A 12,497-nucleotide genomic window follows, 5' to 3' on the forward strand; every position below is an offset into this window, starting at 1 on the left:
AAGCGCATTGTGTTGCCTCTGGGTATGAAATGCGCTCTACAAATAAAGCTTTGATTGATTGATTGATTGATTGATTGAATGATTGATAACGCATGAAAGAAACCTGAGACAACTTTAAAGGTTATGTACATTTATACAGTTTCACAAATACAGTACGTCATTAACAGTAATGTCACATGACACAGACATTCAGATATGGAGCAACATAGAACCATTTGGGGGGAGTCACTATAGGAGCAGAAAACACTCTTCTCTTGTACATAGATAAGTACTTTATACATAATGTATACATACAAAATATATTCCAAACGTGTCACCATATCACAATAGCCTGGACAAAACACATAAAAACAGTTTGGTACAAAATCTCATTAGCAAAAAATAATAATAGGTGAATTCTATCTATGGAGTGATTGCTTTTACAAAGAGAAGTGGAACGCTACAGAAATACCGATGCAGATATACTGTACAATGCAGATTCTCAACCTCTGTTTCTGCGTTCGTCTGACTACCTCCACTACCAACAACGACACAAAGCTATGCTCCTGAGGTCTTTGGCCTTTGACCTTTCTGGATTGTTCAACCTCAAAGGAGGTGAGAGTTAGGATGATCAGTAGGGAGTGTTGTCAACACTGACCCAATCATTACGGTAACTGGCACATCCACAGAGTTGCTTTTGAGGCTGAGTTGAAGGAGTAGATGTTGTTGTTTTTTTGCTTCCCTCTGGAATATGTAGAGGTGGGTCGTATGCCCACCTCCCTTGTTCTCTGTAAAGCGCATTGTGTTGCCTCTGGGTATTAAATGCGCCATACAAATAAAGCTTTGATTGATTGATTGATGTTCGAGGGTGAAGCAGTAGATGTTAGACGCTGAAGCAGTAGATGTTAGAGGCTGAAGCAGTAGATGTTCGAGGGTGAAGCAGTAGATGTTAGAGGGTGAAGCAGTAGATGTTAGAGGGTGAAGCAGTAGATGTTAGAGGGTGAAGCAGTAGATGTTAGAGGGTGAAGCAGTAGATGTTAGAGGCTGAAGCAGTAGATGTTCGAGGGTGAAGCAGTAGATGTTAGCAGGGTGAAGCAGTAGATGTTCGAGGGTGAAGCAGTAGATGTTCGAGGGTGAAGCAGTAGATGTTAGAGGCTGAAGCAGTAGATGTTAGCAGGGTGAAGCAGTAGATGTTAGAGGCTGAAGCAGTAGATGTTCGAGAGTGAAGCAGTAGATGTAAAGGTTGAAGCAGTAGATGTAAGCAGTATACGTTAGCAGGGTGAAGGAACTCATCCTGTTCGTCTTTGGTTTGTAATTTCTGGATTGTTCGACCTCACCAGAGAGCTCCAGGTGAGAGTTTGGGGTGGAGGGGGAGGAGCTTGAGGGGGAGGAGCTTGAGAAGCTTGTTAGTAAAGTATCCTTCTACACTCCTGTCTTTGCGTGTTGTTGGGTACAAGTAGGTCATGCGATTCTAAGATGTCCTTAGATGTTTTTCAGTTTTTAACGAATTTCCACGATGGGGTCAGATGTGTTTCCCCGTGAGGAAGAAAAGGGGGCGGTCCTCTTTGGCGTTGGCGGTCTGGAACTCGTCGTTCAGACGGAATCTCCACTGGTCCTCCAGCTCCAGACGAACCACCGTCTGTCTGAGGGAACTGCGGTCGGCGGAGATCACACACAGGGTCGCTCCTGGAGGGGGGGGGGGACAGAGAAGGAGAAAGGGTAGGGGGGGGGGCAGAGAAGGAGAAAGGGGGGGGGGGCAGAGAAGGAGAAAGGGTAGGGGGGGGGGCAGAGAAGGAGAAAGGGGGGGGGACAGAGAAGGAGAAAAGCGGGGGGGGGGGGGTGGGGGAAGAGAAGGAGAAAGGGGGGGGGGCAGAGAAGGAGAAAGGGGGGGGGGACAGAGAAGGAGAAAAGGGGGGGGGGGGCAGAGAAGGAGAAAAGGGGGGGGGGGGGGACAGAGAAGGAGAAAGGGGGGGGGGACAGAGAAGGAGAAAAGTGGGGGGGGGGGTGGGGGAAGAGAAGGAGAAAGGGGGGGGGGCAGAGAAGGAGAAAGGGGGGGGGGACAGAGAAGGAGAAAGGGGGAGGGGAGGTCAGAGAAGGAGAAAGGGGGGGGGGACAGAGAAGGAGAAAGGGGGGGACAGAGAAGGAGAAAGGGGGGGGGACAGAGAAGGAGAAAGGGGGGGGACAGAGAAGGAGAAAGGGAGGGGGGACAGAGAAGGAGAAAGGGGGGGGGGTACAGAGAAGGAGAAAGGGAGGGGGGACAGAGAAGGAGAAAGGGGGGGGGTACAGAGAAGGAGAAAGGTTGAGGGAGAGAGGAGAGAAAAATGAGTAAAGACGGAAACGTTGAGTGTCGGTCAATGTTTGAATCCATCTCTACAGCAGTGACCAGTGTGTGTGTGTGTGTGTGTGTGTGTGTGTGTGTGTGCGGGCGTCCATTGAGTACCTTTGAGGAAGTGGAACTTCTTGAGGAAGCCCGGCGTGACGAAGGAATCGCAGAAGCAGAGCAGCAGACCGCTGAAGAGCAACCCCGACGTTTTGATGTTGATGGAGTGAGGCCTGGAGCTCACGAAACACACCGTCACCTACACACACACACACACACACACAGGAAGGAGGGAAAAAGTGAGAAAAAGTGAGCGTGTTCATGAGTATCTATGCATTTGTGTGTGTGTGTGTGTGGGCGCGCGCTTCTGTGTATGAGTGAGTGAATGTGTTCATGCGTTTGGGCAAAGTGTGTGAGAAAGTGTGTGTGCGTGAGCAGGTATGTGTGAATACTGTATGTGTGTGTGTGTGTGTGTGTGTGTGTGTGTGTGGGCGCGCGCTTTTGTGTATGAGTGAGTGAATGTGTTCATGCGTTTGGGCAAAGTGTGTGAGAGAGTGTGTGTGCGTGAGCAGGTATGTGTGAATACTGTGTGTGTGTGTGTGTGTGTGTCTACCTCCGGGCCCAGATTGAGGTAGCAGTCCACTGACAGCAGGGTGTGTGTGTGTGTGTGTGTGTGTGTGTGTGTGTGTGTGTGTGTGTGTGTGTGTCTACCTCCGGGCCCAGGTTGAGGTAGCAGTCCACTGACAGCAGGGGGTGTGTGTAGTTGTGTGTGCTGAGGGGGAAGAGCAGCTGGCTGGTGTAGTGCAGGTATTTCTCCAGCAGGAGGCGCGGGGGCGTGGCCAGGAACAGGTGCTTGCTGTCCGGGGCGCAGACGTACTGGGAGGGCTGCACGGAGGTGGGGACGTCTGTCGTCTGGGACAGGACACACACACACACACACACACACAGACACACACACACACACACGCACACACACACACACATTATCATTACACTGTAATAATATCACAACGTTACCACATACTTTAGACACTGTGTTTGTTTGTGTGAATGTATGAACATGCAGGTGGGTTCTGGGTAATGGAGGTGGCTGCTGGGTAATGGAGGTGGATGCTGGGTAATGCAGGTGGCTGCTGGGTAATGGAGGTGGGTTCTGGGTAATGCAGGTGGCTGCTGGGTAATGGAGGTGGGTTCTGGGTAATGGAGGTGGATGCTGGGTAATGCAGGTGGCTGCTGGGTAATGGAGGTGGCTGCTGGGTAATGCAGGTGGGTTCTGGGTAATGTGTAATGAGCACATCTAAGTGCCTTCAGCAGCATTTCACTGTGACTGTGACACCGTACATTACATGTGACAAATGAAAGCATCTTGGATCTTGAGTCTTGAGTGTGTGTGTGTGTGTGTGTGTTTGTGTGTGCTAGGGCTGCACGATTACGACAAAAGATAATAATTGCGATTATTTGCTTCAAAATGTTAATTGCGATGAATAATTGCCATGAATATTTCATATATAATATTAATATATAGTAACCAAAATGCTCCCAAATCACGGACGTTGATCCCTTTCTTGCTACTAAATCACTGACCTCATTTTCGCTCATTTTGTCACTACTCACGGCTGCAGGTACTCTTGTGACACTTGTCTTGAACTACTGCTATCTGTCTTCTCAGTGAAATTGCTGTGCACAGCGCACTCAGCGGGAACGCATGTGATTGGTCAGACAGCATAAGCGCCTGTGATTCGTCCGTGTAGTCCTAGCACACTCAATTCAAAGCAAAATGATTAATCACATTAATTGCGACCTTTTGCGATAAGTTAATCGCGGAGGTCCTAATCGCGATTTCGATTAATTCACGATTAATTGTGCAGCCCTAGTGTGTGTGTGTGTGTGTGTGCGCCCCCCTCACCTTGGTCTTGATAATGAACGTGCGGTACCCCCCGATGGCGATCTGCTTCTTCATGACGCTGAAGTTGTTGTAGCGGCAGAGCATCAGCCCGGCGCTGTGCGCGCGCAGGGAGAAGTCCACGTCCTCGCACGTGAACCGGTCCTGGTTGTACTGCAGGTCCTGGCTCAGGTCCACGTTGAGAAGCAGGAAGTCGTGGAGGTGGCCCCTGGAGAAGGGCTCCCGGTGTCGGGCCCCCGGACCCCCCTGACCCGGGCCGGACGACCCCGGGCGGCCCCCGGCGGAGGCGCGGCTGCTCCACTTGCGGATGCCGCACAGGCCGTAGTGGGAGAGCTGGGGACACGCCTCCATGTGTTGCAGGACCTGCTTCAGAGACACGCTGCGCTCCACTGGGCCGGAGCTGCTGGGACAGACAGAACGCACGCTTGTGTGTGTGTGTGTTGTGTGTTTGTGAAATAGTGTTCCTCTGTGTGTGTGTGTGTGTGTGGGGGGGGGAGGGGGGTGTTTGTGAAACAGCGTTCCTCTGTGTGTGTGTGTGTGTGTGTGTTGTGTGTTGGTGAAACAGTGTTCCTCTGTGTGAGTGTGTGTGTGTGTGTGTGTTAGTGAAAATGTGTGTGTGTGTGTGGGGGGGGGTGTTTGTGAAACAGCGTTCCTCTGTGTGTGTGTGTGTGTGTGTGTTGTGTGTTGGTGAAACAGCATTCCTGTGTGTGTGTGTGTGTGTGTGTGTGTGTGTACCTGTGTGTGTCTAGATCCACCACATTCCACATGACGCAGGAATCGTCGGCGAGAATGATGAAAGGCCACACCTCCCCCGACGAGGCCCCGCCCTCCGCCCGCCTACTCCGCTCCAGCTCCAGGTTGTGATAGGACAGCTCCTTGATCAGGAAGTGGGCTGCACCTATGGGGAACCAAGCAAGAGCCTTTGATTATGATTGGCTGAGACGTTGTAAAACCATGATAAACTAACACCTATGACGCTGAAACCGTTTGATGTTCCATATCACCGTAGCAACTGTAGTTATAGTTTCGCAATGTTGCTAGCGTAGCCTGGCGACCATTTCATAACCAGAGAACTACTTGTTTGGGCGGAAGAATGATTTTGTTATTATTAAAATATTACTTTCTGTTGATGTTTGTTTATTTTTAACCGATAAATTAAAAATTGAATAAATTTGTTTATTTATCCACCGATAAATCATAGATTTACCACATCGTTTCCCCTCAACAACAACACACACAACAGCAGCTAGACAGAAATAATCATCAGCTGTTCACATCAGCCCTGTTTTGCACATCGGACCGATACCGATATATTAAAAAATGATTAACATCGTCCGATACCGATATGATTGCCGATATATCGTGCATCCCTAGTACCAATGCTTGCAGAGGCCAGCAGCAGTACGATGTGAAGTATATATATATAATAATAGTAATAATAATAATATATATAATAATAGTATTAGTAACAGCAGCTCGTACCGATGCCCGCCCCGTTGAAGACAGTGGGCAGGACCAGCAGGATGTGGTTGGGCCAGTACTTCTTGTAGACGGCCATCTCGTACTCCTTAATGACCAGGATGTGGAGGTGGGCGGCGGCGTCCATGGCGTGGTACAGGTTGAACAGGCCGTGCTCGTGACGACCGGTCGTCGGCGTGAAGATGGGACTCTTGATGCAGTTGGGGTTCTGGGGGTAGGGGACACAACGGCCGTGTGGTGAAACGCGGTACTGCATTCTGGGAACGCCGGAGGTCATGGGGCTTTCAGACGACTTGAGACAAACAATTTGATACAGGACGGTTCACTTCCTGTCGACGCTGTTGTCGCGATTTGTGTCAGGACGAGCGCCGAGGGCGGGGCCAGGCTTACCCAATCGGAGGCGAGGGGCAGCCTCATGCTCTCGAGCTGGCCTCCTGGTTGGCTGAAGCTGAAGTGGTGCTCCTTGGACTTGGGGATGATGAAGTAGAGCTGGATCTCCTCGCCCAGGAACAGGTGGGAGAAGGTGAAGGCGTGGAGCGTCGACTCGTACATCTGAACACACACACACACACACACACACAGAAGCATACACAGACAGGGATATTACAGTGTGTGCACGTGTGTGTGTGTGTGTGTGTGTGAGAGAGAGAGAAAGACTGAATGACTGATTTTGGGGTTTCCTGTGTGTGAATGTGTGTGTTTCTGTGCATGTGTGTGTGTGTGTGTGTGTGTGTGTGTGTACCGACCTGGTATCTGGGATTGAAGCCCATGTACTGGTGGCACTGCTCACAGTGGTGGTAGGTGTTGTACGCTGCGTATTTCGACAGCTTGATCCTCGCTGTGCGGCGGCGTAGATAAACGTCCTCCTGGCGTCTGGGGTTTCCTGAGGGACAGAGCAGGGGCGGGGGGGGGGGGGGGGGGGGGGGGTGGTCAGCACACTGGGACATCATCACAACCACGGAAACCAAAAAAAAAAAATTCGGAAATCTCCGAAACTCTGCGCCAGCCTAACATGTGTGTAATTGGCAGGAATAGTGAGTTTGGCGCCACCTGGTGGCCTGAATAGAAAAGTTGATTCATCAACAGTGCTGTACTAGTAATCTTCACAAGACGCCTCTCTGCTCCTCACGATGAAGAGATTGAAGTCATCGTCGTTATCTTGTGTACAGAAGTGTTTATTTCAGAACCCAGATAGCAAGCGGATGTGTAATGATCCTGGGCCATATATGGGCCGGAAACTAACCCAGCAAACACGCAACGTCAGGGAGACGTTCAGATCATGTCTTAATAACGTCCGTCGGTCCAGAACCCCATTTGTTCGTCTGCTGGACCCCTCAATATTCAAACGTCTGGCTTGGACCCCTCTAAGACGTCTGTGGACGTGCAGAACGGGTTCAATATCTGAACGTTAAAAAAAAAACATTCACTCTGGCTCCTAATTGGATGTCTTTGGACGTCCGAAAAAGTCAAAAAACACATCTAAAAGACGTCTTTTAGACGTGTCTTTGCTCAGTGGGAAGCCACAAGGGCCAGATCCGGCCTGTATACGGCCCAGATCCGCTTGCTATCTGGGAAGGCTGTGGTGTTGGTGTGTTTGGGGCGCTGACAGGCCCCTCCCCCTACCGTCGGCGCCGGGCGTGTAGTCGGGGGAGTAGACGGAGCTGATGTCGTGGTGTTTGGGGTCGTGGATGGTGTAGTCGAAGGGCATGCCCCGCAGGAGGTCGAGGTCGGGCCAGGCGGCTCGGGCAGGGTGGTACTGCACACACTCCGTCTGGGCGTCTGGGTGGACACACACACACACACACGCGCGCGCACACACACACACGCACGCACACACACGCGCGCGCGCACACACACGCGCACACACACACACACACACACACACACACACACACACGCGGCACATGAGGTTAGTATTACCCTCAACCTCGGCACCTGGAACCACATTGACTTTACATGTACAGCCACCTCGGCTCCACCACAAGGGGGCGCTGTGACTCTACATATACGACATACAAACAATATTATTAGTAAAGCCCATCCCCCCTTGGGGGGACTGAGGGGGGGATATATAATGAGTTTTGAAACTTATAACATAAGTATAAAAACACACACTCACAGAGAGACACAAACTTAACCAAAGAGAAAGGGGAGTGGGGAAAGTAAGTTCCCCCAAAAAAGGGGGGCATGGGGGGTTTCCCCCCATAGAGAAACACTCTAACAAGGACTTCACAAGAGGTTCCAAGGTTGAGGTTAGTATTACTAACCTTTACTAACCATTACTAACCTAGTATTACCCTCAACCTCGACACCTGGAACCACATTGACTTTACATGTACGAGTACCTGTACTTAGAGGTGTAGAGGTACTAAGACGCATGTTAACGCCAGGTGTGAACAGGGCCTAGGTTCTAGCGCCGGTAGGTTCTAGGTTCCAGTTCTACGTGGGTTCTAGGTTCTAGCGGGGGGGACCTACTATAGTTGATGTCCTCCTCGTCATAGATGTCCACCTCCATCAGTCTGATGAGCATACGGGATAGGATGCCCAGGAACTGAAGATACGCGCCCGTCTTCCCCACCTGGACAACGACCAGCATACAGCATACTGGACAATATACACAACTCACAGTGTAGCTGTGTTCGGAATCGCTCCCTATTCTCTATATAGTGCACTATATAGGGCGTCAGCCATTTTGTTTGTAGTGTCCGAATTCTCCACTGAATTTTCGTTCCCTATATAGTCCACTATTTATTACCCACAATTCATTTGAGGGAACAGTGCATGTACCCTACATCCGTTCCCTAGGTAGTTCACTACACGGTGAACCCTATATAGGGAATAGGGAACGAGGGAACGAGGGAGCGATTCCCAGCACAGCTTGTGTGTGTGCTTTAGGGTGTGTGTGTGTGTATGTCTCTCTCTCTCTCTCTGAGTTTACTCCTCTCTCTGTGTCTCCCTCTAATTGTGTGTGTCTCTCTCTCTCTCAAGTGTGTGTGTCTCTCTCTAAGTGTGTGTGTGTTTTTCTCTCTCTCTCTGTCACAAGTTTATGTGTCTCTAATTGTGTGTGTGTATGTGTGTGTGTGTGTGTGCATGCGTGTGTGTGCGTGCGTGTGTGTGTGTGCATGCGTGTGTGTATGTGTGCGTGCGTGTGTGTGTATGTGTGTGTATGTGTGTGTGTGTGTATGTGCGTGTGTGCATGCGTCTGTGTATGTATGTGTGTGTGTGTGTGTGTGTGTGTGTGTGCATGTGTGTGTGTGTGTGTGTGTGTGTGTGTGTATGTATGTGTGTGTGTGTGTGTGTGTGTGTGTGTGTGTGTGTGTGTGTGTGCGTGCGTGCGTGTGTGTGTGTGTGCTAGCCCACCTGGGGGGGGCCGCTGAGCAGCAGTCTGCGGGGGTGGTAGTTGTCACTGCGTCCCTCGGCGGGGCGGTTGCTGCTGTCCATGTGATGTGGGCGTGGCCGGGTCCACTGGCGGTAGTACAGGGACTGCTCCGTGCACGTCATCATCTTACTGAGCAGCGGCCTGGAGGTCAGGGGTCACCAGTAAATATTAGGGCTGGGTATCGAGTCGAATTTCAAGAATCGATTCGATTCCGATTCACAAGGTTCGGAATCGATTATCACGATTCAATTCGATTCGATTCAATATTGATTCGGTTAGTGTTACTAAAACCTTTTTTTTTAGCTGTAACCTTAATTACATGACTGTCAAGTTATGCAACACATCAATACTAGGGCTGGGTATCAATATATCCAAAAATGAATGAATGAATCATTGAATGAATGAATGAACTATTCATTCCTTTATTTATTCATTCATTCATTAAATAAAAGATCGATTTTGGGATTCATGAGATTCATGGGCCAGGTGAGGTCTAGTGTGTGGGCCAGGTGAGGGCCAGGTGTGGTCTAGTGTGTGGGCCAGGTGTGGTCTAGTGTGTGGTCTAGTGTGTGGTCTAGTGTGTGGGCCAGGTGTGGGCCAGGTGTGGTCTAGTGTGTGGGCCAGGTGTGGTCCAGGTGTGGGCCAGGTGTGGTCCAGGTGTGGTCTAGTGTGTGGTCTAGTGTGTGGTCTAGTGTGTGGTCCAGGTGTGGGCCAGGTGTGGTCTAGTGTGTGGGCCAGGTGAGGTCTAGTGTGTGGGCCAGGTGAGGGCCAGGTGTGGGCCAGGTGTGGGCCAGGTGTGGTCTAGTGTGTGGTCTAGTGTGTGGTCCAGGTGTGGTCTAGTGTGTGGGCCAGGTGTGGTCTAGTGTGTGGTCCAGGTGTGGGCCAGGTGTGGTCCAGGTGTGGTCTAGTGTGTGGTCCAGGTGTGGGCCAGGTGTGGTCCAGGTGTGGTCTAGTGTGTGGTCCAGGTGTGGTCCAGGTGTGGGCCAGGTGTGGGCCAGGTGTGGTCTAGTGTGAGGGCCAGGTGAGGGCCAGGTGTGGTCTAGTGTGAGGGCCAGGTGTGGTCCAGGTGTGGTCTAGTGTGTGGGCCAGGTGTGGTCTAGTGTGTGGGCCAGGTGAGGGCCAGGTGTGGGCCAGGTGTGGGCCAGGTGTGGTCTAGTGTGAGGGCCAGGTGAGGGCCAGGTGTGGTCTAGTGTGTGGGCCAGGTGTGGTCCAGGTGTGGGCCAGGTGTGGTCCAGGTGTGGGCCAGGTGTGGTCTAGTGTGTGGGCCAGGTGTGGGCCAGGTGTGGTCCAGGTGTGGGCCAGGTGTGGTCTAGTGTGTGGGCCAGGTGAGGGCCAGGTGTGGTCCAGGTGTGGTCTAGTGTGTGGGCCAGGTGTGGTCTAGTGTGTGGTCTAGTGTGTGGGCCAGGTGAGGTCTAGTGTGTGGGCCAGGTGAGGGCCAGGTGTGGTCCAGGTGTGGTCTAGTGTGTGGGCCAGGTGTGGTCTAGTGTGTGGTCTAGTGTGTGGGCCAGGTGTGGTCTAGTGTGTGGTCTAGTGTGTGGTCCAGGTGTGGGCCAGGTGTGGTCTAGTGTGTGGTCCAGGTGTGGTCTAGTGTGTGGGCCAGGTGTGGTCTAGTGTGTGGGCCAGGTGTGGTCCAGGTGTGGTCCAGGTGTGGTCCAGGTGTGGGCCAGGTGTGGTCTAGTGTGTGGGCCAGGTGAGGTCTAGTGTGTGGTCCAGGTGTGGTCTAGTGTGTGGTCCAGGTGTGGTCTAGTGTGTGGGCCAGGTGTGGGCCAGGTGTGGTCCAGGTGTGGTCCAGGTGTGGGCCAGGTGTGGGCCAGGTGTGGTCTAGTGTGTGGGCCAGGTGAGGTCTAGTGTGTGGGCCAGGTGTGGTCTAGTGTGTGGTCTAGTGTGTGGTCCAGGTGTGGTCTAGTGTGTGGGCCAGGTGTGGTCTAGTGTGTGGTCCAGGTGTGGGCCAGGTGTGGTCCAGGTGTGGTCTAGTGTGTGGTCCAGGTGTGGGCCAGGTGTGGTCCAGGTGTGGTCTAGTGTGTGGTCCAGGTGTGGGCCAGGTGTGGTCCAGGTGTGGTCTAGTGTGAGGGCCAGGTGAGGGCCAGGTGTGGTCTAGTGTGTGGGCCAGGTGTGGTCCAGGTGAGGGCCAGGTGTGGTCCAGGTGTGGGCCAGGTGTGGTCTAGTGTGTGGGCCAGGTGTGGTCTAGTGTGTGGGCCAGGTGTGGTCTAGTGTGTGGGCCAGGTGAGGGCCAGGTGTGGTCTAGTGTGAGGGCCAGGTGTGGTCCAGGTGTGGTCTAGTGTGTGGGCCAGGTGTGGTCCAGGTGTGGGCCAGGTGTGGTCCAGGTGTGGGCCAGGTGTGGTCTAGTGTGTGGGCCAGGTGTGGGCCAGGTGTGGTCCAGGTGTGGGCCAGGTGTGGTCTAGTGTGTGGGCCAGGTGAGGGCCAGGTGTGGTCCAGGTGTGGTCTAGTGTGTGGGCCAGGTGTGGTCTAGTGTGTGGTCTAGTGTGTGGGCCAGGTGAGGTCTAGTGTGTGGGCCAGGTGAGGGCCAGGTGTGGTCCAGGTGTGGTCTAGTGTGTGGGCCAGGTGTGGTCTAGTGTGTGGTCTAGTGTGTGGGCCAGGTGTGGTCTAGTGTGTGGTCTAGTGTGTGGTCCAGGTGTGGGCCAGGTGTGGTCTAGTGTGTGGTCCAGGTGTGGTCTAGTGTGTGGGCCAGGTGTGGTCTAGTGTGTGGGCCAGGTGTGGTCCAGGTGTGGTCCAGGTGTGGTCCAGGTGTGGGCCAGGTGTGGTCTAGTGTGTGGGCCAGGTGAGGTCTAGTGTGTGGTCCAGGTGTGGTCTAGTGTGTGGGCCAGGTGTGGTCCAGGTGTGGTCTAGTGTGTGGGCCAGGTGTGGTCCAGGTGTGGTCTAGTGTGTGGGCCAGGTGAGGTCTAGTGTGTGGTCTAGTGTGTGGGCCAGGTGTGGGCCAGGTGTGGTCTAGTGTGTGGTCCAGGTGTGGTCTAGTGTGTGGGCCAGGTGTGGTCCAGGTGTGGTCTAGTGTGTGGGCCAGGTGTGGTCTAGTGTGTGGGCCAGGTGTGGGCCAGGTGTGGTCTAGTGTGTGGTCTAGTGTGTGGGCCAGGTGTGGGCCAGGTGTGGTCCAGGTGTGGTCTAGTGTGAGGGTCAGGTGTGGTCTAGTGTGTGGGCCAGGTGTGGTCTAGTGTGTGGGCCAGGTGTGGGCCAGGTGTGGGTCAGGTGTGGTCTAGTGTGAGGGTCAGGTGTGGTCCAGGTGTGGTCTAGTGTGTGGTCTAGTGTGAGGGTCAGGTGTGGGTCAGGTGTGGTCTAGTGTGTGGGCCAGGTGTGGTCTAGTGTGTGGGCCAGGTGTGGTCTAGTGTGTGGGCCAGGTGTGGGCCAGGTGTGGGCCAGGTGTGGTCTAGTGTGTGGGCCAGGTGTGGGCCAGGTGTGAGCCAGGTGTGGGCCAGGTGTGGGCC

The 12,497-nt window shown here is 53.0% G+C and overlaps 1 protein-coding gene across 1 annotated transcript in view; it reads right to left on the reverse strand.

Annotated features, from left to right (window-relative positions):
• Nucleotides 1-225: 225 nt before the first annotated feature.
• Nucleotides 226-12,497, reverse strand: part of greb1 (growth regulating estrogen receptor binding 1) — a 21,673-nt gene continuing 9,401 nt past the window's right edge. The window contains exons 10-20 of the mRNA XM_084460414.1: nt 9,042-9,201; nt 8,157-8,259; nt 7,305-7,460; nt 6,428-6,564; nt 6,072-6,233; nt 5,685-5,889; nt 4,938-5,100; nt 4,206-4,605; nt 3,011-3,211; nt 2,420-2,558; nt 226-1,665 (exon numbers count right to left, since the gene is read on the reverse strand). Coding sequence (XP_084316540.1) covers nt 1,502-1,665; nt 2,420-2,558; nt 3,011-3,211; nt 4,206-4,605; nt 4,938-5,100; nt 5,685-5,889; nt 6,072-6,233; nt 6,428-6,564; nt 7,305-7,460; nt 8,157-8,259; nt 9,042-9,201 — 1,990 coding nt within the window. The 3' untranslated portion in view covers nt 226-1,501. The remainder of the gene's footprint in view (nt 1,666-2,419; nt 2,559-3,010; nt 3,212-4,205; nt 4,606-4,937; nt 5,101-5,684; nt 5,890-6,071; nt 6,234-6,427; nt 6,565-7,304; nt 7,461-8,156; nt 8,260-9,041; nt 9,202-12,497) is intronic.

The sequence above is a fragment of the Borostomias antarcticus genome (assembly GCF_949987555.1).
Source record: "Borostomias antarcticus genome assembly, chromosome: 32".
Lineage (NCBI taxonomy): Eukaryota > Metazoa > Chordata > Actinopteri > Stomiiformes > Stomiidae > Borostomias > Borostomias antarcticus.